The sequence below is a fragment of the Oncorhynchus mykiss genome, chromosome 10, assembly GCF_057628025.1.
Source record: "Oncorhynchus mykiss isolate SJ-2025 chromosome 10, ASM5762802v1, whole genome shotgun sequence".
Lineage (NCBI taxonomy): Eukaryota > Metazoa > Chordata > Actinopteri > Salmoniformes > Salmonidae > Oncorhynchus > Oncorhynchus mykiss.
In genome coordinates, this window is record NC_143031.1 from 35,957,293 (window position 1) to 35,979,648 (window position 22,356).

Below are 22,356 nucleotides of genomic sequence, written 5' to 3' on the forward strand. Positions count from 1 at the left end.
AATTGAACTTTTTGGCAACAATGCAAAACGTTATGTCTGGCGTAAAAGCAACACAGTTGAACACACCATCCCCACTGTCCACAAACATGGTGGTGGCAACATCATGGTTTGGGCCTGCTTTTCTTCAGCAGGGACAGGGAAGATGGTTAAAATTGATGGGAAGATGGATGGAGCCAAATACAGGACAATTCTAGTAGAAAACCTGATGGAGTCTGCAAAAGACCTGAGACTGGGACGGAGATTTGTCTTCCAACAAGACAATGATCCAAAACATAAAGCTAAATCTACAATGGAATGGTTCAAAAATAAACATATCCAGGGGTTAGAATGGCCAAGTCAAAGTCCAGACCTGAATCCAATCGAGAATCTGTGGAATGAACTGAAAACTGCTGTTCACAAATGCTCTCCATCCAACCTCACTGAGCTCGAGCTGTTTTGCAAAGAGGAATGGGAAAAAATGTCAGTCTCTCGATGTGCAAAACTGATAGAGACATACCCCAAGCAACTTACAGCTGTAATCGCAGCAAAAAAAATGTCAGTCTCTCGATGTGCAAAACTGATAGAGACATACCCCAAGCAACTTACAGCTGTAATCGCAGCAAACAAAGCTACAAAGTATTAACTTAAGGGGGCTGAATAATTTTGCACGCCCAATTTTTCAGTTTTTGATTTGTTAAAAAAGTTTGAAATATCCAATAAATGTCGTTCCACTTTATGATTGTGTCCCACTTGTTGTTGATTCTTCACAAAAAAATACAGTTTTATATCTTTATGTTTGAAGCCTGAAATGTGGCAAAAGGGCGCAAAGTTCAAGGGGGCCGAATACTTTCGCAAGGCACTGTGTGTATATATATATATATATATATATATATATATATATATATATATATATATATATATATATATATATATATACACACAGTGGGGCAAAAAAGTATTACACAATATATATACATACATACATACATATACATATATATATACACACACACACACACACACACACACACACACACACACACACACACACACACACACACACACACACACACACACACACACACACACACACACACACACACACACACACACACACACACACACACACACACACACACACATACATACATACATACATATATACACATATATATATATATACACTGCTCCAAAAAATAAACACATCCTAGATCTGAATGAATGAAATATTCTTATTAAATACTTTTTTCTGTACATAGTTGAATGTGCTGACAACAAAATCACAAAAATTATCAATGGAAATCAAATTTATCAACCCATGGAGGTCTGGATTTGGAGTCACACTCAAATGTGATGTAATGTCCTTAAAACGGATGGCGGATGGTCTCCTGAGGGATCTCCTCCCAGACCTGGACTAAAGCATCCACCAACTCCTAGACAGTCTGTGGTGCAACGTGGCGTTGGTGGATGGAGCGAGACATGATGTCCCAGATGTGCTCAATTGGATTCAGGTCTGGGGAACGGGCGGTCCATAGCATCAATTGTTTCCTCTTGCAGGAACTGCTGACACACTCCAGCCACATGAGGTCTAGCATTGTCTTGCATTAGGAGGAACCCAGGGCCAACCGCACCAGCATATGGTCTCACAAGGGGTCTGAGGATTGTCTCATCTCGGTACCTAATGGCAGTCAGGCTACCTCTGGCGAGCACATGGAGGGCTGTGCGGTCCCCCAAAGAAATGCCACCCCACACCATGACTGACCCACCGCCAAACCTGTCATGCTGAAGGATGTTGCAGGCAGCAGAACGTTCTCCACGGCGTCTCCAGACTCTGCCACATGTGCTCAGTGTGAACCTGCTTTCATCCGTGAAGAGCACAGGGCGCCAGTGGCGAATTTGTCAATCTTGGTGTTCTCTGGCAAATGCCAAACGTCCTGCACGGTGTTGGAATGTAAGCACAACCCCTACCTGTGGACGTCGGGCCCTCATACCACCCTCATGGAGTCTGTTTCTGACCGTTTGAGCAGACACATGCACATTTGTGGCCTGCTGGAGGCCATTTTGCTGGGCTCTGGCAGTGCTCCTCCTGCTCCTCCTTGCACAAAGGCGGAGGTAGTGGTCCTGCTGCTGGGTTGTTGGCCTCCTACGGCCTCCTCCACATCTCCTGATGTACTGGCCTGTCTCCTGGTAGCGCCTCCATGCTCTGGACACTACGCTGACAGACACAGCAAACCTTCTTGCCACAGCTCGCATTGATGTGCCATCCTGGATGAGCTGCACTACCTGAGCCACTTGTGTGGGTTGTAGACTCCGTCTCATGCTACTACTAGAGTGAAAGCACCGCCAGCATTCAAAAGTGACTAAAACATCAGCCAGGAAGCATAGGAACTGAGAAGTGGTCGGTCTGTGGTCACCACCTGCAGAACCACTCCTTTATTGGGGGTGTCTTGATAATTGCCTATAATTTCCACCTGTTGTCTATTCCATTTGCACAACAGCATGTGAAATTTATTGTCAATCAGTGTTGCTTCCTAAGTGGACAGTTTGATTACACAGAACTGTGATTGACTTGGAGTTACATTGTGTTGTTTAAGTGTTCCCTTTATTTTTTTGAGCAGTGTATATATATATTTATGAAATTGGGATCTTTCCCCCTCTCCCCTCCCAGAGGACCTGAGCCCTAGGACTATGACTCCGGCACAGCCATGATAGGCCTCCACTTAGAGCCTGGTTCCCCTCTAGGTATCTTCCTATGTTCCAGCCTTTCTAGGGAGTTTTTCCTAAACACCGTGCTTCTACATCTGCATTGTTTGCTCCAAAGGGTTTTAGGCTGGGTTCTGTATAAGCTCTTTGTGACATCTGCTGATGTAAAAAGGGCTTTATAAAATCAATTTGATTGATTAATGTTTCATGTAGATGCAGAAAGTAAACCGCATAGTGGGTCAATTTCCGCAACAACCAAGAGCTCTGAAGCATGATGCTCAACTTCTCTGCTCTTTTGATATCTCTGGCTGCCACACTGTGAACAGTGTGAAGCAAAAGCATGCGCAGATACTGTGTGTGACTGTGTGAGAGTTAAGTGTTGAACCTCGCTCATCCCAATATCCTAGCCTCTTCATTAATGATAGGCCCTGCTTCACTGTAGTTGCGAGACATTGCAAGCCAAGAAATTGTGAGATACAGCATTTCATTGTGAGATACAGCTATTGATTACCAATAGATTGGACTAGTGCACGGTTCTGACTGCCAACCTGCCTATACTGTGCTCCTCCCCTCCCTGTCCATCCCTCGCTAGCTATGAAAGATGCAAGTTTTTGTTTTCTAGGAAGTACAGCAACTAATTAGTCTCCTCCAGTGCTTGACCTGGACTGAAATACGAGCACGTACTCATTTTGTGGGCCGGTATTGTTTACACTTAGGAGCTCCACAATACTTTTGGGCAAATATTCTAGAATAAATAAATAAATAAGAGGAACGGGAGCTCAAGCAGTAGAAAATGTGAGGTGCCGGTACCCAGCCCCCGGTGAGCTACTGCTCAAGTCAAGCACTTGTCTCCTCCGTTCCAAAAATATTGAATCTTAGGAGTCGATTCCTTGCAGAGTTTAATCTTGACACTAAGAAATTGGAGTTGACACCTGGAGTCGAGGAATCGACTCTCCACTACTCTGCCAACCCTGATGTCCTTGCCGTGTCTGAATCCTGGCTTAGGAAGGCCACCAAAAATTCTGAGATTTCCATACCCAACTATAACACTTTCCGTCAAGTTAGAACTGCCAAAGGGGGAGGAGTTGCAATCTACTGCAGAGATAGCCTGCAAAGTTCTGTCATACTTTCCAGGTCTATGCCCAAACAGTTCGAACTTCACATATTAAAAATGAATCTCTCCAGAAATAAGTCTCTCACTGTTGCCGCCTGCTACCGACCCCCTCAGCTCCCAGCTGTGCCCTGGACACCATCTGTGAATTGATCGCCCCCCATCTAGCTTCAGAGTTCGTTCTGTTAGGTGACCTAAACTGGGATATGCTTAACACCCCGGCAGTCCTACAATCTAAGCTAGATGCCCTCAATCTCACACAAATCATCAAGGAACCCACCAGGTACAACCCTAAATCCGTAAACATGGGCACCCTAATTGACATTATCCTGACCAACTTGCCCTCCAAATACACCTCTGCTGTCTTCAATCAGGATCTCAGCGATCACTGCCTCATTGCCTGTATCCGCTACGGGTCCGCGGTCAAACGACCACCCCTCATCACTGTCAAACGCTCCCTAAAACACTTCTGCGAGCAGGCCTTTCTAATCGACCTGGCCCGGGTATCCTGGAAGGATATTGACCTCATCCCGTCAGTTGAGGATGCCTGGTCATTCTTTAAAAGTAACTTCCTCACCATCTTAGACAAGCATGCTCCATTAAAAAAATGCAGAACTAAGAACAGATATAGCCCTTGGTTCACTCCAGACCTGACTGCCCTCGACCAGCACAAAAACATCCTGTGGCGGACTGCAATAGCATCGAATAGTCCCCGCGATATGCAACTGTTCAGGGAAGTCAGGATCCCCGCGATATGCAACTGTTCAGGGAAGTCAGGATCCAATAGTCAGTCAGGAAAGCAAAGGCCAGCTTTTTCAAGCAGAAATTTGCATCCTGTAGCTCTAACTGCAAAAAGTTATGGGACACTGTAAAGTCCATGGAGAACAAGAGCACCTCCTCCCAGCTGCCCACTGCACTGAGGCTAGGTAACACGGTCACCACCGATAAATCCATGATAATTGAAAACTTCAACAAGCATTTCTCAACGGCTGGCCATGCCTTCCTCCTGGCTACTCCAACCTCGGCCAATCTATCCCCCCCCCCCCCCCCCCCCCCCCGCGCAGCTACTCGCCTATGCCTCCCCAGATTCTCCTTTACCCAAATCCAGATAGCAGATGTTCTGAAAGAGCAGCAAAACCTGGACCCATACAAATCAGCTGGGCTTGACAATCTGGACCCTCTATTTCTGAAACGGTCTGCCGCCATTGTCGCAACCCCTATTACCTGCCTGTTCTCCTTCGTATCATCTGAGATCCCCAAGGATTGGAAAGCTGCCGCGGTCATCCCCCTCTTCAAAGGGAGAGACACCCTGGACCCAAACTGTTACAAGCCTGTTACAGCCGTCTTCATCACCCTGGCAAGAATTTTGACTCTGTCAATCACCATATTCTTATCGGCAGACTCAGTAGCCTCGGTTTTTCTAATGACTGCCTTGCCTGGTTCACCAACTACTTTGCAGACAGAGTTCAGTGTGTCAAATCGGAGGGCATATTGTCCGGTCCTCTGGCAGTCTCTATGGGGGTACCACAGGGTTCAATTCTCGGGCCGACTCTTTTCTCTGTATATATCAATGATGTTGCTCCTGCTGCGGCCAATTCCCTGATCCACCTCTACGCCGACGACACCATTCTGTATACTTCTTGCCCTTCCTTGGACACTGTGCTATCTAACCTCCAGACGAGATTCAATGCCATTCAACACTCCTTCCGTGGCCTCCAACTGCTCTTAAAAAGCTAGTAAAACCAAATGCATGCTTTTCAACCGTTCGCTGCCTGCACCCGCACGCACGCCCGACTAACATCACCACCCTGGATGGGTCCGACCTAGAATATGTGGACATCTATAAGTACCTAGGTGTCTGGCTAGACTGCAAACTCTCCTTCCAGACTCATATCAAACATCTCCAATCCAAAATCAAATCTAGAGTCGGCTTTCTATTTCGCAACAAAGCCTCCTTCACTCACGCCTCAAAACTTACCCTAGTAAAACTGACTATCCTACCGATCCTCGACTTCGGCGATGTCTTCTACAAAATAGCTTCCAATACTCTACTCAGCAAACTGGATGCAGTTTATCACAGAGCCATCCGTTTTGTTACTAAAGCACCCTATACCACCCACCACTGCGACCTGTATGCTCTAGTCGGCTGGCCCTCGCTACATGTTCGTCGCCAGACCCACTGGCTCCAGGTCATCTACAAGTCTATGCTAGGTAAAGCTCCGCCTTATCTCAGTTCACTGGTCACGATGGCAACACCCACGCGCTCCAGCAGGTGTATCTCACTGATCATCCCTAAAGCCAAAATCTCATTTGGCCGCCTTTCCTTACAGTTCTCTACTGCCTGCGACTGGAACGAATTGCAAAAATCTCTGAAGTTGGAGACTTATCTCCCTCACCAACTTTAAACATCTGCTATCTGAGCTGCTAACCGATCGCTGCAGCTGTACATAGTCCATCGGTATATAGCCCACCCAATTTACCTACCTCATCCCTATAGTTTTTATTTTATTTACTTTTCTGCTCTTTTGCACACCAGTATCTCTACCTGCACATGTTCATCTGATCACTTATCACTCCAGTGTTAATCTGCTAAATTGTAATTATTCACTCCTATGGCCTATTTATTGCCTACCTCCTCATGCCTTTTGCACACAATGTATATAGATTTTTTTTTCCTACTATGTTATTGACTTGTTTATTGTTTACTCCATGTGTAACTATGTGTTGTAACTCTGTGTTGTTGTCTGTTATGCTGCTACACTGCTATGCTTTATCTTGGCCAGGTCGCAGTTGCAAATGAGAACTTGTTCTCAACTAGCCTACCTGGTTAAATAAAGGTGAAATAAAAATAAAAATAAAATGTCATCATTGTTAACAGTCTGAAAAATGGCAGAGAAAGGCAAGTGACAGCAGTGAAGTCCTGTATGGCAATACTCTAATTATAATACTCAATTCTCCACCATAATTTGCAAATAAATTAATTAAAAATCCTACAATGTGATTTTCTGGATATTTTTTTCTCATTTTGTCTGTCATAGTTGAAGTGTACCTATGATGAGAATTACAGGCCTCATCTTTTTAAGTGGGAGAACTTGCACAATTGGTGGCTGACTAAATACTTTTTTGCCCCACTGTATGTTTAAAAGTTAAGCATTTTTTTCTATCACATCCCTACTCTGGGTCCCCAAAAGGCTAGGGCCGGGTCTGACTGCATATATGAGTAAGGATGTAGCTATGCAGACCCCTCAGCCAATGCGGCCCTTCATGATGAGTTCAGACTTTTTGTGAACTCATCATGAGGATTGCCCATTCCTGCTTTAATGTATGCATTCAAAACAGTTGTGTTTTTTGCACTCTATGCAGAGTGTTTTCCTCTTGTAACAAAGTAATCACTCACAGTGTCCAGCACGCTGTCTCCTTCCAGCTGACCATCTTCATTGATGTTCCCGAAGAGGAAGCCAGTGAGAGAGAAGGGACGGTCTTGGTCTTCATCACTGTCTGAATCCGACATCCTGAGAGAAACATTTACTGATCAATTAGTCATATCAATGTGTGATTCGTAGATTCTCTCTTACATTGTTTATTTAGTCCTTACTTGTCAGGAGAAATGGAACGCAGTTAAAGGGGGTGTCAATGACATTCATGCATGCATGATCACAGCAAATGGGATAGAATGACAGACAGGAGTTGCATGCAAAAACAAAAAAATGGTCTGTTGAAGGTTTAATCTTACCTTGCGCTACTTTTACTCAGTTAGGAAGGCCAGTTGGCCTCGGGTTGAGGCCAGCTTGAAAATATCTTCGGACCCTAACCGAAGTTTAGCTTAGCAAGCTAACGTTAGCCATAACACCCTATGCGATCTCCTTTCACTACGCCATTATCCACACGGAGTAAAATGGTGAGTACGCTTGCACGTAGTCTAAAGTAATTCACAAGACCGTTATTTGGAAAGAAAATGTAATGGTTTCATTTATTTTCAAGTGTATTTTCAAGTGTAGTCCATGCAGACAACACCAACCAACACTGGTGAGATTGTTCAATGCGCGTGCGCATAATTCATTTCCGCCCCATGAAGGATTGCCCCCCGGCAGTTGTTTTCCTTTGGCGCGTGACGTGTCGCCATCTACAGGATAGCGTATTTGATTATTTTTGTACAGGGCCGTTCAATGCAAGCCACTGACTGTGAAGATAGTGTAGTAACACACTGACACACGTGATCAAAACAACATGATTAGTGTTGTTGTTACCTGATGTGACCTGACCTGACTCCTAGCCTTTAAGAAGTAACTAAGCTCACTGGTCTGAGAAAGAGAGCAAACATCCTTGGCTTGAGGTGTCTCTGCCTTTATGACAGTGTCTTGCAACATTTATTCTATTGTTCCCACTAAGAATCTGTGTGACAAACACCAGGGCAAGAGCCCAGTCAGCCATGCCCATCTCACAAAGCAAAGTGACAATGAGATGTTTGTGTACATTTTTGTCATTTAGCAGACACTCTTATCCAGAGTGACTTACAGGGACAATTATGGTTAAATGCCTTGCTCAAGGGCACATTGACATATTTCTCACCTAGGGAATTCAAACCAGCAACCTTTTGGTAACTGGCCCAACCTCTTAACCACTATGCTACCAGCATTACAGTGGTGTAACAGCAAGGTAGGATGTAAGATTGTTCAATGAGAATGCACTGCATCTACTCTCTCTGTCTTTTGTTGTGGGCTTTGAGCAAACTGTAAAACAAATCACAGAATATATTGAAAATGTCACAGACTATCTTGAAAGTGCTATTTAAAAAAAAAAATCTGGTGACTCTGTCAATAGAGGTGCTGAATGCTCCTCCTGTTCATAGAAAATGTGTATATTCTCATATTTAATCATTTTATCTGCAGAGGTGAGGTTTTCATCATTCAGTAGTGCCTCAAATACAGTGCCTTCAGAAAGTATTCATACCCCTTGACTTATTCTACATTTTGTTGTGTTACAGCCAGAATTCATAATTGATTAAATAGATTGTTTTCTCACCCAGCTACACACAATACCCCATAATGAGAAACTGAAAACATTTTTGTAGGATTTTTTCCAAATGTATTGACAATTTAATACAGAAATATCTAATTTACTTAAGTATTCACACCCCTGAGTCAATACTTTGTAGAAACACCTTTGGCAGTGATTACAGCTGTGAGTCTTTCTTAGTAAATCTCTAATAGGTTTCCACACCTGGATTGTGCAACATTTGCCCATTTTCCCTTTCAAAATTATTCAAGCTCTGTCAAAATGGTTGTTGATCATTGCTAGATAGCCATTTTCAGGTCTTGCCATAGATTTTCAAGTAGATTTAAGTCAAAACTGTAACGAAGTTACATTCATTGTCTTCTTGGTAAACAACTCTAGATTTGGCCTTGTGTTTTAGGCTATTGTCCTGCTGAAAGGTGAATTCGTCTCCGTGTCTGGTGGAAATCAGACTGAACCAGGTTTTCCTCTAGGATTTGGCCTGTGCTTAGCTCCATTCCATGTATTTTATATCCTGAAAAATTATTACAAGCATACCCATAACATGATGTAGCCACCACTATGCTTGGAAATATGGAGAGTGGTACTCAGTAATGTGTTGGATTGGATTTGTCCCAAAAATAACACGTTGTATTCACGACAAAAAGTGAATTGCTTTGCCATTTTTTTGCAGTATTACTTTAGTGCCTTGTTGCAAACAGGATGCATGTTTTGGAATATTTTTATTACATACAGGCTTTATTCTTTTCACTCTGTCATTTAGGTTAGTATTGTGGAGTAACTACAATGTTGTTTATCCATCCTCAGTTTTCTCCTATCACAGCCATTAAACTCTGTAACTGTTTTAAAGTCACTGGTTTCCTCATTCTCCGGCAACTGAGTTAGGAAGTACGCCTGTATCTTTGTAGTGACTGGGTGTATTGAAACACAATCAAAAGTGTAATTAATAACTTCACCATGCTCTAAAGGGATATTCAATGTCTGTTTTAAAAATGTAAAAAAATCTACCAATAGGAGCCCTTCTTTGCGAGGCATTGGAAAACCTCCCTGGTCTTTGTGGTTGAATCTGTGTTTGATATTCACCGCTCGACTAAGGGATTGTACAGAAAATTGTATGTGTGGGGTACAGAGATGAGGTAGTCATTCAAAAATCATGTTAAACAATACTATTGCACACAGAGTGAGTCTGTGCAACTTATTATGTAACTTAAGTAAATCTTGACTCCTGAACTAATTTAGGCTTGCCATAACAAAGGTGTAGAATACTTATTGACACAAGACATTTCACCTTTTCATTTTTTTTTTTTGTACAAATTTCAAAAAACATAATTCCACTTTGACATTATGGGGTATTGTGTGTAGGCCAGTGGCAATGTAAAAAAGATCAGGCTGTAACAAAACAAACTGTGGAACAAGTCAAGGGGTGTGAATACTTTCTGAAGGCATTATATACAGAACAAAGATGAAATACACACAAATGTAAACTTTTGCATTGATTTAGTAATGCAAGTGGGTTTGGTTGCAGTTCAAATTACAACTCACAAATCAACTTCCACAGTGCTTGAGTCAACAACCACACACTCCTTTGAGGCACTTCAATGCCAAGTCATTCCTTTCAGGTAGAGATTTTTTTTAAAGAAGGTAAAACTAGAGTTTTTGGCACTACCTAATGCTAGAATGTGCCTTTTCATGAAGTAAATCTGTACACTGATAGACCAACAGCAACCGATTCAAACGATGGCTGTATGCAGAAGGGCAAGTCTAGGTAATGCCAAATCTATGGTTTGGGTTCACTGTACCATACAGGACCGACCGAGCCTGTCAGTGATTTGTAAGTATAGGAGGTCAATTTTTTATTTATTTCTATGTTTTATTACCAGGTGACGTTTCCTTGATGCAACTGCTCTGACAACGCATTAATAGATTGAAGAAATTGGTTGCACATTCTTTTACATTGCCTTTTATTACTAAGCTTATATAATTAAAAGAAAATGGGTAAACATCTTATCAAAGTAATTATTTGTAAAGGTAATGCATGTGATTCTTTGTAAAGGTAACTAACTACACAACGTAAGGTAATCATTTATCTGAAATATTTATTGTACAGTACACACAGACTTATTGTAAAAAAGGATTGAATCAAAAATATATAAAGTTGAGTCTTTACACATAAAGGTAAAGACCATGACACTTGTATCTGGAATTAAATGGAATATAAAATGAATACCAAAATGTCTCTCTTGGATCATAAATACCACAACCAAGCCTCTTTAGTCTGCAGTACAGAATGGAATTGAGCGCCAAAGTAATAAGGGAATATGTAGGCCTACTTAAAAATACTTAATTGAACCATTATAACCTGTTATACAGGTCTCTGCCAACATAAAGGAAACACCAACATAAAATGCCTAAATAGGGCGTTGGGACACAATGTACCACCAGAACAGCATGGCATAGATTATACAAGTGTCTGGAAATCTATTGGACACCATTCTTACATGAGAAATTCCATAATTTGGTGTTTCGTTGATGGTGGTGGAAAATGCAGTCTCAGGCACCGCTCCAGTATCTCCCATGTGTTCAATTGGGTTGCGATCTGGTGACTGACACACACACACACACACACACACACACATCCTTTAAACCCCCATGCTCATTTGAGACCCCTCTTTCAAAGTAACAGATCTCTTCTAGCCATGGTTGCCAAAATAACAGGCAACTGGGCATTTTTACACATGGACTTAAGCATGATGGGATGTTTATTGCTTAATAAACTCAGGAATCACACCTGTGTGGCAGAACCTGCTTTCAATATACTTTTATTCCTCATTTACTCAAGTGTTTCCTTTATTTTGGCAATTAGATGTACATTTCATAGCAGGTTTCTGGTTAAAAAAAACTATTACATTCCACCAGAACCAATCTGTTATCAGTCAGTGTTGGGGTAGAATTAATTACATCTGTTTGAGAAGGCAAAGACTTCCACACAGAGGAAGCGCAACTTCAGTTCTCAAGTGCTAGACTCTGCAGGTTTCCACCACATGTATTGTCCAGTCAGCAAATTTCTATGAATTATACCTAAAATGCAATACTTCACACCACTAAATTGAATTTGGTCTGATGGGAAAAAACAGCTGACCCTGTGGCTCTTAATTACAGAAGCTGCACATCAACTCATTACAGATCCCATATGCCATCACAAAGGGACGAGGCAAACGACAGAAATATTCATACCAATAATACCACCAGACAATGAAAAAAATCCTGCTAGAGTAGTTTGGGTAAAAATGTAGGCCTATGCCTTCCACTCTCCAACAAGCATGTTCATGCAGCAAAAGTAACTGTTAGGATTGCCGCTCCTGTTGCAGTATTAGCCATACATACTTGCCATTACACTTAGATAAGTTAACAGTTAGCCAGGAATAAGCAGCGTTACTGCTGATATGTGGTACCTTCAACACGCGTTCCTCAATGAGGCCAGTAACACTAAACAACTTTTATGACATCCTAATGTGTAGCATTATTCAGCACCGATTTCAATGAGTTACAATAGAACATAGTTTACTTGTGGTTTCTGTTTGCCTTCAGACAAAAAATAAAGACTACCCATAAGCAGGTCAGCTGACAGCGAGTTAGACTTTGGGGGGGGGGGGGCGTGTTAATCACTAAACACTCAAATTATTGCTTCCTGACTTTTCCCACCAGCAATACAAAAATAACAATCTTTAGGGCATCTGTTTACTTAGCAGCTACCCAAATCTGTATTCACTCTGACACAATCAAGACTTTGTTTTGACAAAGCAGAATGGCAAGCTCATGGTTTTACAGAGTAAGAGAGTGTGTAACAGAGCAATAGGAGACAGACTGTTCTAATCAAAGTGTGCATGTGTTCAGGGTGACAGTGTCATACATACACCCGTGCTTGTCTCATACCAGCAAGGCTAGTTCGGCAGATATCATGTGACCCTGGCTTATGAACCACGTTAAAGGCAAACTATCTTATTGACAATCCACACTACAACTATTACTGTAATGGCACAGAGGAATGAACATAATGTTTAACAGTGGCTACTGATTGACAACATTCCTGTAAATCACATCAGATGAAAACAAGGGCAAAGTTCACAGAAAAAGATCAACACATTACAAGACTGGCCTGATGAAGGAGAAAAGCAAAGGTGTCAAATCAATTGTAATCTTCTTAAACATACAGCCAGTGAGGACAAGGCAGCAAGTTGCTGAGAAGGCACCATTGAAATCCCTCAGCATCGTCACTGTAGTTTTGAATTCAGAGATACAAAAAAATCCATAGGAAGGCTGTTGGCATCAATTAAAACCACATCTTAGTGGAGAGGACCTCTTGACAAACAACCAATTAATATTGAAGCCAGGCAATGCTAACAAGTGGCGAGGGTTAGAACGTGGAAGGCATATTGGGAGCCAAAATGGCAGCGCCAATCGTTAGTCTCTTCCCCCAGTCCCCCTACAGTCTAGGCACATAGTTATAACACAACACACTTCTTGCCATTTTTCTTGGTTACAGGGTAGAGCACAGCTCGCACGGCCTCTTCAAACACCTCCCTCACACCGTCCTGCATCAGAGCTGAGCACTCCAGGTATTTGACGGCGCCGATCTGCTTGGCTAAGGCATTACCCTGCTGTTGGTTGGTGGGGGCCAGGCCGTGCTCCTTCAACTTCTTCACCGCCTCCACATCTCCACGCAGATCCTTCTTGGTGCCCACCAGCAGCACTGGAACTCCAGGACAGTGGTGGGATACCTCTGGGTGCCACTTGTGTCGTACGTTGGCATGAGAGGAGGGGCTGCCGATGGAGAAACAGATGATGAAGACATTGGTCTGGGGGTAGGAGAGGGTGCGCAGGCGGTCGTACTCCTCCTGGCCAGCCGTGTCCCACAGGTTGAGGCTGATGGCGCGGCCGTCCACACTTATCTGGGCACTGTAGTTGTCGAACACGGTGGGGATGTACTCCTCCGGGAAGGCGTTTGTTGTGTAGGAGATTAGAAGGCAAGTCTTACCCACGGCACCATCGCCCACCACCACACACTTTATGGTCTGCATGCTTCCTTCATCCACACTGGCCACTAGGGTTCCTGAAACAAGGGGCAATATGAGAGAGAGCCACACACATAAAATGCTGATCATAAATGAGTAGTCATTGATTTTAGAGGAGAACACATGTTTTTGCAACACCTATTTTTTTTATGTGGTCCTCAATGGAAAGAGGCAGACAGGGCTTACCAATACAAAGTCAAAACGAAAACATTAGAAATAAGACAGTTAAATACATTACACAAACTGATAGCAAAACATTAGTTAGCTTATTTTGCTTGTTAACAAACAAGCTAGCGAACTATTTCTCGTTAACTACAAAGGTTGCACTAACGTTAGTTACATAGCTAACTAAGTACACAAACATACTAGTATTATTGAATGAAAATAAAACGGTTATGTACAGGCAGTACAGCCCAGGGATTTAGTTAGCTATCCGCCAGAAAAAAACGTCGATAGAACCTTGAGCCAGCTAGCTAGTTAGCCACTTAGCACGCGCTTGTGTTTCCGTAGCTAGCTGTGAACTTTAGCTGGCAATTTCCTTTGTAAAATTGGCCGAGAACACAAATAACTTTTGGGAAATAATCTTTAACCAGGTTCAATGAAGAATATAACTCACAGTGTATTTAAAAGGGATGTTGAAATGTCCCATTGGCTAACTGAGCTGAAAGTCAGGTTATCTTGATATATTGCCCCACCGCTTCTTTGACTCGCGCCCTCATCCTCATCCTCCTCCTCCTCCTCCTTCTTCTTCTTCTTCTTCTTGTGGTTTCCCGGCAGACTCGACGCTTCGTATTGCTGCATCTCAGTTTGGAAAGTGCATTGCACATTTGTTCACAAAAAACAATAATGGGGGCACCCTCCTTTCGTTGTAGCAGGTATTTCATCCGGGGATTCCTCCCCAAATAGTATTTTATTCTGGTTGTTGTAGTCGCTAGCTGCTACAATACAGTAGTGGAGAAGTGAGTTGGTCACACTTATTTAACAAAAGCCACACAATTTAAACACAACTGAAAGATCACTGTTTTTATTGTTTTGTGTATAGTTGGGACACAGAAATGTAAATACACTCTCAATGCATCTTCAATGATGCAGTCACCTCCAAGCACCCCACCACTCCATCTCTCATTTGAAATATGGAGAACTTCAATACTCATCAAAGTGGGTCTTATTCCTGACCAGATCCTTCTCTGTTTATCCCCTCTTCGCCCATTCCCTCTCTATCACTCCATATTCAAGTATCTTGTTGAATAACCCTAAGTACAACTTCCTGTATACCACCATATCCATACCTTATTTTTCCTTTCCTTTGCCTACTTTCGTTATTCCACGTTATTGAGTTATTTTATTACCTACCTTATAATATTTATCACACTTTCAGTACAAAGTCATTTCTAAAAAGATGCCTGATTACCTAGCTAAAGCCAATGAGGTGTGATATCAAAAATAAAGGTACTATTCTTGATTCCCTATTGGCATCTCTCCATATCAGATCTGAGGGTTTTTATGTATGTCTAGGTGGGTGTGGGCAGACTCACTTCCACATGGATAGTGGAATTGGGAGCTTTGACCTGGGGCCAGGCAGCTTTATAACTGTGGTCTTTGAGACTGCAGACTGGCTGCTCCTGTCCTTATTCACAGCCGCAGCGGCCATGAGGGCACAGCGTATGACCTTGGCACTGGTGGTCACCGAGGCCTGAAGGGCACGGCGAGGCAGAGAGGTATGAAAGTCAGGGTGCAGGGGCAGCTGCTTGGACACACACAGAGCTGACTCCATCACTGGCTCCACTTTGAGTTCCTTCTCTTTCCCCTTTAGCTTAGTTTTCATCTGCACCTTCTCCTTCGCCATCTTCCTCTCCTTCTCCTTCTCTTTCTCCTTGACCTTCTCCCTCTCTTTCACTCTTTTCTTCTCCTTCTCACTTTCCCTCTCCTTTCTCACTCCCTCCCTCTCCCTCTCTCTTTCACTCTCCAGCTCTCTTTCCTTCTTTATCTTCTCTCTCTCCTTCTCATTTGGTTTGGCTTTTTCTAGTAGTCGACGAAGAGGATGCTTTTTTTTGGTCTGCTCATTCATAGATTGCATTTTTCCCCTAACAATCCCTTCCGGTCTGACCTCAGAATGATCTTTGGAGGTGATTGGAGTTGGGGAACGCACTGAGTTCCTGAGAGGGAGACGTGAGGACCATGTGGAGGCTGCCTCTGACCTGCCTTGCATTTTGGGAATGGCCGAGGCTGTGGGAGTGGGGATGGCAGAGGCAGTAGAGGAAAGGGTGGAAGTGGGGCTTGTGGAGGGTGTGGAAGCCCTACTCCTGGGTATAGTTCTCTGCAGCCCAGAAGCTGGTGTGCGCACCTTTTTGTTCTGCACGTTGTCCCCCTGGACCTGGGGTGCTGCCGCTTTGTGGACCTGGGCTGCTGCCGCTTTGTGGACCTGGGGTGATGCCGCTCTGACCTGCTTGTCCCTCAACCGTAAGAAGCAGTGGGATCCTTCCGTGGGCTCCTCCCAGGGCTGTGTTGGGCTCAGGTTCTTATAGGAGCATAGGCCAGTCACAAGAGTGTGACACACTACTGTGTCTCCCATGCATGAATACAGACGCTCCCATTCCCCAGGCTTCTGTGACTGTCCCTTGGTGGTGGGTTGGGCAGAGGCTGTGTCATGCTGTTTCTCTGGGTCAGACATTTCTTGTAGACTGCACTGCTGGTTCACCACTTTGGATGCTACATGCTTCAGCAGATCGGCACTCTCCAGAGGTGACTGTGGGCTGTCCACTGGAGGGGTGGTCTCCTTGGCAGGCTTGGCTGACATACTGTTTGTGGGGTTAGAGGGGGGAGCAGACACAGTCTGCTGATGCTTTGTCTTGGGTGGGGGAGGTGAGTGAGCAAGGGTTGGTGGTGGTGTGTCACATGATTCTGTAGTATCATCATCATTGATGTTCTCCAGTAAGTTGTGTAAGGTTGGGCTCATGGCACGTAGTCGGCTGTCTGGGCTTCGCACGTTGTGGCGGCTCTGCCAGGTGTGGTAGAGGCTCCTCTCCAGAGTGCTCTCCAGGTCTTCTTGCTGGGTGTCCCTGAGTCCCACCTCCAGGGCTGAACAGGTGGCTATGGAGCGACGTCTCACTGTCCCATCCCGGTCCCTCTCCAGCCTCTCTCTCTCTGCTCGCTTCTGTTCCTGAAGCTCCCTCTTTGCATTCTCCTGAAACAAAATCAGAAGAGTTATCAAATTAAAATGAACAGAATCATTTAGGGCAAATAAAAGTGCATCAATGGAGGTCTTGCCAACCAGCACACATTATTGTAGCAAACAAATATTAATTAATATCAATGGGAGAAATGAAAACATGGTTGAACACCAACAGATGCTGCTTAGGTGCTGACCTCTACAGCTTTCTGAAAGCGAATGTTGAAGGAGTAAAAGATGCTGCAGGCCTCCTCCAGCTTGAACGTGACATCATCCTCACAGAAGAAGTCCAACAGGTCCTGTTGGGCCTGCAGTAGAGCCTCCACCTCCACCTCTGCCTCCTCCAGCCTCCCCTCAGCGCTCTGACAACAGACCACAACAAAAGTCTTGCAAACCACCTTTCACAACTTATGATTGTTAGTCCAAATTACCATAAATGTACTTTCAAATGACTTGCAATGGTAAGGTCCTTTATGAAACATTTAAGGGGCAGTCTTGTGGTCTTATTTTGACATATTATTCATTATTTTATAGCAGGAGTGTCAAACTCATTCCATGCAGGGCCTAGTGTCTGCATTGTTTTTGGTTTATCCTTTTAATTACGACCTAGACAACCAGGTGAGGGGAGTTATTTACTAATTAGTGACCTTAATTCATCAATCAAGTACAAGGGAGGAGCAAAAACCCACAGACACGTATTTTACAGGAAGCACTTACCTGGAGGAAGTATTTGATTTGCTGTTGGAGAACAGGTTCCGTCTGAATTCTCCTCTCTAGTCCAGTTAGTCTGCTGCACAGCTGAGACAGATCCCCTTGCACCACATCCACAGACAGTCTGATGGGTGAGAGAGAACAGTAAGGTGAGATTAGTCTGATTTAAAGGGACCTAACATTGTTATTAACAATGGACTGAATTAATGAATGAATGGAAGAATGACTCAATCAATCAATCAACATCATTGAGTACTTGGGTAAACCCCCAAAACATGCAAAAACAAAATTGTATATAATGCTGCTTCTTTTCTTTTTCAAGCATGTGAGAACTATGTCAGCAACTTGTCATGAAGCACTCATAACATCCTAAGTGTGTCACTGACCGGGAGGCGAGACCCACATGGCTCAACTTGAGGGGAAAGGACAGCAGGGTTGGGTCTTTCCTAACGGCTTCCTGAGAGAGGACAGACATATTGTATTATTTTCTTTTTGTGAGACCCAAGTAGATCTAGTAGTAGGAGTGTTGGGGAAAAGTATTTAACATCCATTTGTGAAATATTGATTCGATTTTTACCATGGCCACATAATGCAGCAGGTTCATGCCTGGTTTGTTGGCTTTGGTGTCAGCTAGCTTGAGCAGAGAGGCGATGCGGAACCCAGCAGCATTGCCTGCGTAACCTCCCTGTTGTTGAAGGTCAGAAGGTGTGACAAGATCAGATAACTTCTTCATACTCATGCACTCAACACATTTGGAAAAAAATGTAGAATATTGGTTGTCAATAAATCAACCAATCAGCCTGTCTGGCTGCACTGGCTGTCTAGGTGCCAGGTGACTGCGACTCACGGCATTCATGTAATTTCCTGCCCTCAGGACCAGCCGTAGGATGGAGTGCAACTCTGGGCAGCTCAAAAGCTCTAAGAGAGATAGATGGGATAGTAATTTATAGTATGTCACTAAGATAAATCAACATAAAAGTCGAAGGAATCTCACAAAAAAAGTTCAGGGATCTGGGAAAAAGACATTTCAATCACTCTGCTGTTTTCTCACCTGTGGCTGCAGACACCAAGCAGCGTGCTGACACACACAGAGAAGATAAGGCTGGGTCAAACTCCTGCTGCAGGATCATGGCATCCAGACGCAAGCGATAACTGACCAAGAAAAATAACAGGAGAGTATCGGAAAACCCACATTTTAAACAGCTTAAATGAGAGAAAATGGCGACAAGTTGAGGGGATGCAAAAGACAAGAAGAGAAATTAGATAAGGAGGATTCGATAGCATTGTCTTTTGGTAGGAGAAAGGTGATGACTAAACACCAACAATATGTTTAATCACCTGGGCACCTCCACTAGTAGGAGCATGAAGAGGTCAGGGTCTTCAAGATGGCTACGCTCTCCCCGGTATGCCCTCAGACGCCTCTCCTACAGAACAGGACACATGAGTTAGTACACTGTAGGACGGAAAAACAATGAAGATATAAAGACCACTAAATAGAGCCAGATGATATGGAGAGACAGACCGAACTCCACAGTACCTCCTCAGTCTCAGGCAGCATTTTGCACAGTTCACTGAGCATCTCACTCCCATAGTGCTGCCCATTACCCTGCCTGATGTCCTCCACTATCTCCCTGACTGCACTGTGAAGACATGAGTTATAATGAGTTGCCACGGATGACATTAAACATTTATCTGATAGTGACATTATTATGAAAACCTGATTAAAGTGGGCTTAAAATATCTCTCCCACCTCTTGAACTGCCGGAGGAAAATTCCCACATTCATACTGCGCTTCCCGTCCAGAAGTGATACCTACAGGGTTAGACAGAAACAGAAAATACCAGTCAGAACAACAATCAGCATACAGCCACACCCCAATCATTCTCTAAGGAAACAACCCACAGTATGGTAATAGCACCAACCTGGAATACACTTTTCATTACAATTAAGACTAATAGACATTATGCCTAAAACTGTGCATTTACATATGGAAACCAGTCCACTGACCTTTTCAGGTGCATTGCGTAGAGGGGAGCCAATAGGTCTGAGACCATGCCGTAAACTGCCATCCTTCTTGGGGGGCCGAGACCTCTTCTGTTGTCCAAACAGCTCGTCCAACGAGCTCAGGTCGAAGTGGAACTCATCTGGACTGTTCCAGACACTCTGACGGCCCTCTACCTTCTCCTTCGGAATGAGGTCCCAGTTCAGGTTGCGTAACTTGGACCGTTGCAGGACATCCCGACTGTTCTGGAGGCCACTGGGCAGTGGAGGAGGTGGGGGTGGTGGGGAGATGGCAGGGGGAGGTGGGGGAGACATGGTTGGGTGTGGTGTGTGAGACATGTTTGGAGGAGGTGGAGAGGACATGGATGTGGGGGGAGAGAGTGATGTCAGCTCAGACAGGTGATCCATGTAGGTCACTTCTATTCTAGGGTCACAAGAGTTAGGCAGTGGAGCTTCATTGAAGGGCCAGAGATCTGTATGGAAGTTAGAACAAGAATGTAGTTAGTGGAGATGTTGTTTTTGCCAGCCCAACTGTCTATAAAATGGAGAGAGGAGTTACATATAATAATAATGGTATACTATGCCATAATTACAACAATACAACTTTCAAACTAGCTACTCAATCATCTGTAAAATGTAGAGACAATAAACATATAAAAACTTAAATATCTCCTTGAAATTACTACATTTGTCAGTGACACACTTTGCAGGATGAATATAATTGTAGGAAACATAACAGTCCCATTTTTCAACATTTTCCTCTTGCAAGCAACTCGCCACAAGAGCATTCTCAAATAACACGTTTATGAGCCCAAGCATATTAGCTAGCCCAAACGGCCGGCAGATGAAGCGATGACAAACGACTGAAATTAATAATAGTGCAATCTGCCGGCCGGTTGGGCTACATATTAGCCTACTATTAGAATAACATTGCAAATGGAAACTTTTCAGACTGGTTGTCACGAATTATATCGCAAGAATAAAATAGCCTATCATGCTAAAAATAAATGTCATGCTAATATATTATCATAACACTCACCATAACAAATACATTGTCACTATATCTCTAAGCACCTGATATCAGTTCCCCATTTCATTAACCGACATTATTGAATATATAGCCTAATTTGTAATATAGCAATTCAATTTACATTTTTTGGGGCTGCCGTTCAATGTTGCCTCCAGCGATGTCATTCCACTATTTACTTTGATGTGTACTACTTTTAGAAGTGCTCGTTTCTAGACCAATAATACATATCTCCATCGTAAACATATTTACATTCACATACGTGCGCAGATATGCGGTGTTGCTCCAGGAAAGCTTTAACATTTTCGGACTATCCAAGCGCCAGAACCAGACGCACTGACGTAAATGAGGCTACCCCTTCCCATCACTGAGTATGACACACCGCTGAGCTTGGAGTTCTTCTTATCTTCTAAACCAAATCAACTTCTGACAATTGCACTATCTTGAACCTCTCAAAGTTTAAATCAATCACCCGAGTAGCAGTAAAACACTTTAACGTAAATATATTCTTGCCTGTGCAGTCGCCAAAGGAGAAGGAATCGGATATGGATAGGCACTGGGCAGTATATCTTATAACTCACAAATACATTGCTCGTAATATTAATGGTATTTCCAATATTAAGCACCTGTTATATAAATGTTATGAGGCAATGAGCAGTGGATTCCTTCAAGTGGCCTGATACTGTGTAGTAGACCATTGAAATGGAGCTGACCTCAGGTAGCTTTCATGACAGCCCAGTGAGCAAAATTACAATTGACATCTTTTCCAGAGTCTGATAAAGTATTTTAAAGCGTTGAAAATACATATTTTTTGGTCATTGTTTCTATGGCCGAATTTCAACCGTACATGAATTCACTTGTATCTGCGTTTCAAGGAAGAAAACATTATATCACCTTCCAAAAATGGAAAATGGAGCCAACTGAAGATTGCAGTGTGTAACATTTATGATTACTCCCATCTGTCACATGCCATTATGTTAGCTTTTCCAAAAGCTTTAAACTGGCAGTGATCATGTTCAACAGAAAAAAACAATAGAACACTTCAACTATAATAACATTCTCAGTAACAATTACAGACACGTTTTTCTTGCTTTGACTGTGATACATGTGACTCTACCTACATGTACATATTGCCTCAATTACCTCGACTAACCTGTGCACATTGACTCTGTACCGTTGTATATAGCCTCACTACTTTATTTTACTGCTGCTCTTTGACTATTTGTTATTTGTTATTTTTTACTAATCTATTTATTACCTAACACTTATTTTTCTTGAAACTGCATTGTTGGTTAAGGGCTTGTAAGTAAGCATTTCACTGTAATGTGACAAATGAAATGTGATTTGATTTGATGTGGTTTAGCACTGACTGTCATTTGCTCTGGATAACAGCATCTGCTAAATGACCAAAATGTCATTTTAAAAATGAACACTTTCTAGGCAAGTAAAGTACTATAGAGTACAGTAGGGTACAGTACAGTACAATACAGAGCATTATACTGTACCCTACTCTACTGTATTGAACTATACTCTACTTGTCTTTACTATACTTAACTGTACTGTACTATGC

At 43.1% G+C, this 22,356-nt stretch overlaps 3 protein-coding genes across 8 annotated transcripts in view; all 3 read right to left on the reverse strand.

The window, feature by feature from the left end:
- LOC110533749 (transcription initiation factor TFIID subunit 1) overlaps positions 1-7,868 on the reverse strand; it is a 56,587-nt gene extending 48,719 nt beyond the window's left edge. For all 4 annotated transcript variants that reach the window (XM_021618247.3, XM_090186492.1, XM_090186493.1 and 1 more), the window contains exons 1-2: positions 7,527-7,868; positions 7,191-7,305 (exon numbers count right to left, since the gene is read on the reverse strand). In XM_021618247.3, coding sequence (XP_021473922.3) covers positions 7,191-7,304 — 114 coding nt within the window. In that variant the 5' untranslated portion in view covers position 7,305; positions 7,527-7,868. The remainder of the gene's footprint in view (positions 1-7,190; positions 7,306-7,526) is intronic.
- A 2,885-nt stretch (positions 7,869-10,753) lies between these two features.
- Positions 10,754-14,831, reverse strand: LOC110533755 (rho-related GTP-binding protein RhoG). 2 transcript variants are annotated; one of them, XM_021618257.3, is made up of 2 exons: positions 14,574-14,776; positions 10,754-13,916 (listed from the first exon to the last, which is right to left on the reverse strand). In XM_021618257.3, the coding sequence occupies exons 1-2, from the start codon at positions 14,677-14,679 to the stop codon at positions 13,309-13,311; spliced, it is 714 nt and encodes a 237-aa protein (XP_021473932.3). In that variant the 5' UTR covers positions 14,680-14,776; the 3' UTR covers positions 10,754-13,308. The 2 variants fall into 2 exon arrangements, with proteins under 2 accessions (XP_021473932.3, XP_021473933.1); XM_021618258.3 differs by having other exon boundaries at positions 10,889-13,916; positions 14,495-14,831.
- A 55-nt stretch (positions 14,832-14,886) lies between these two features.
- LOC110533754 (uncharacterized) lies at positions 14,887-21,169 on the reverse strand. Of its 2 annotated transcripts, none has more exons than XM_021618256.3 (12): positions 21,049-21,169; positions 19,766-20,232; positions 19,509-19,570; positions 19,296-19,398; positions 19,097-19,182; positions 18,810-18,910; positions 18,606-18,676; positions 18,336-18,443; positions 18,145-18,215; positions 17,765-17,882; positions 17,245-17,409; positions 14,887-17,062 (listed from the first exon to the last, which is right to left on the reverse strand). In XM_021618256.3, exons 2-12 carry the CDS (start codon positions 20,165-20,167, stop codon positions 15,410-15,412), a joined length of 2,940 nt encoding a protein of 979 aa, XP_021473931.3. In that variant the 5' UTR covers positions 20,168-20,232; positions 21,049-21,169; the 3' UTR covers positions 14,887-15,409. The 2 variants fall into 2 exon arrangements, with proteins under 2 accessions (XP_021473931.3, XP_021473930.3); XM_021618255.3 differs by having other exon boundaries at positions 20,911-21,164.
- Positions 21,170-22,356: the final 1,187 nt, after the last annotated feature.

Coding starts and splice junctions, on each gene's coding strand:
- LOC110533755 (XM_021618257.3), bottom strand. CDS start 14,679: ATGCAGCAATACGAAGCGTCGAGTCTGCCGGGAAACCACAAGAAGAAG. Junction 13,917..14,573: donor GGGCGCGAGTCAAAGAAGCG/GTGGGGCAATAT, acceptor CCCTTGTTTCAG/GAACCCTAGTGGCCAGTGTG.
- LOC110533754 (XM_021618255.3), bottom strand. CDS start 20,953: ATGACATCGCTGGAGGCAACATTGAACGGCAGCCCCAAAAAAT. Junction 18,677..18,809: donor CTTGGTGTCTGCAGCCACAG/GTGAGAAAACAG, acceptor TATCTCTCTTAG/AGCTTTTGAGCTGCCCAGAG. Junction 18,216..18,335: donor TGCTGCATTATGTGGCCATG/GTAAAAATCGAA, acceptor GTCCTCTCTCAG/GAAGCCGTTAGGAAAGACCC.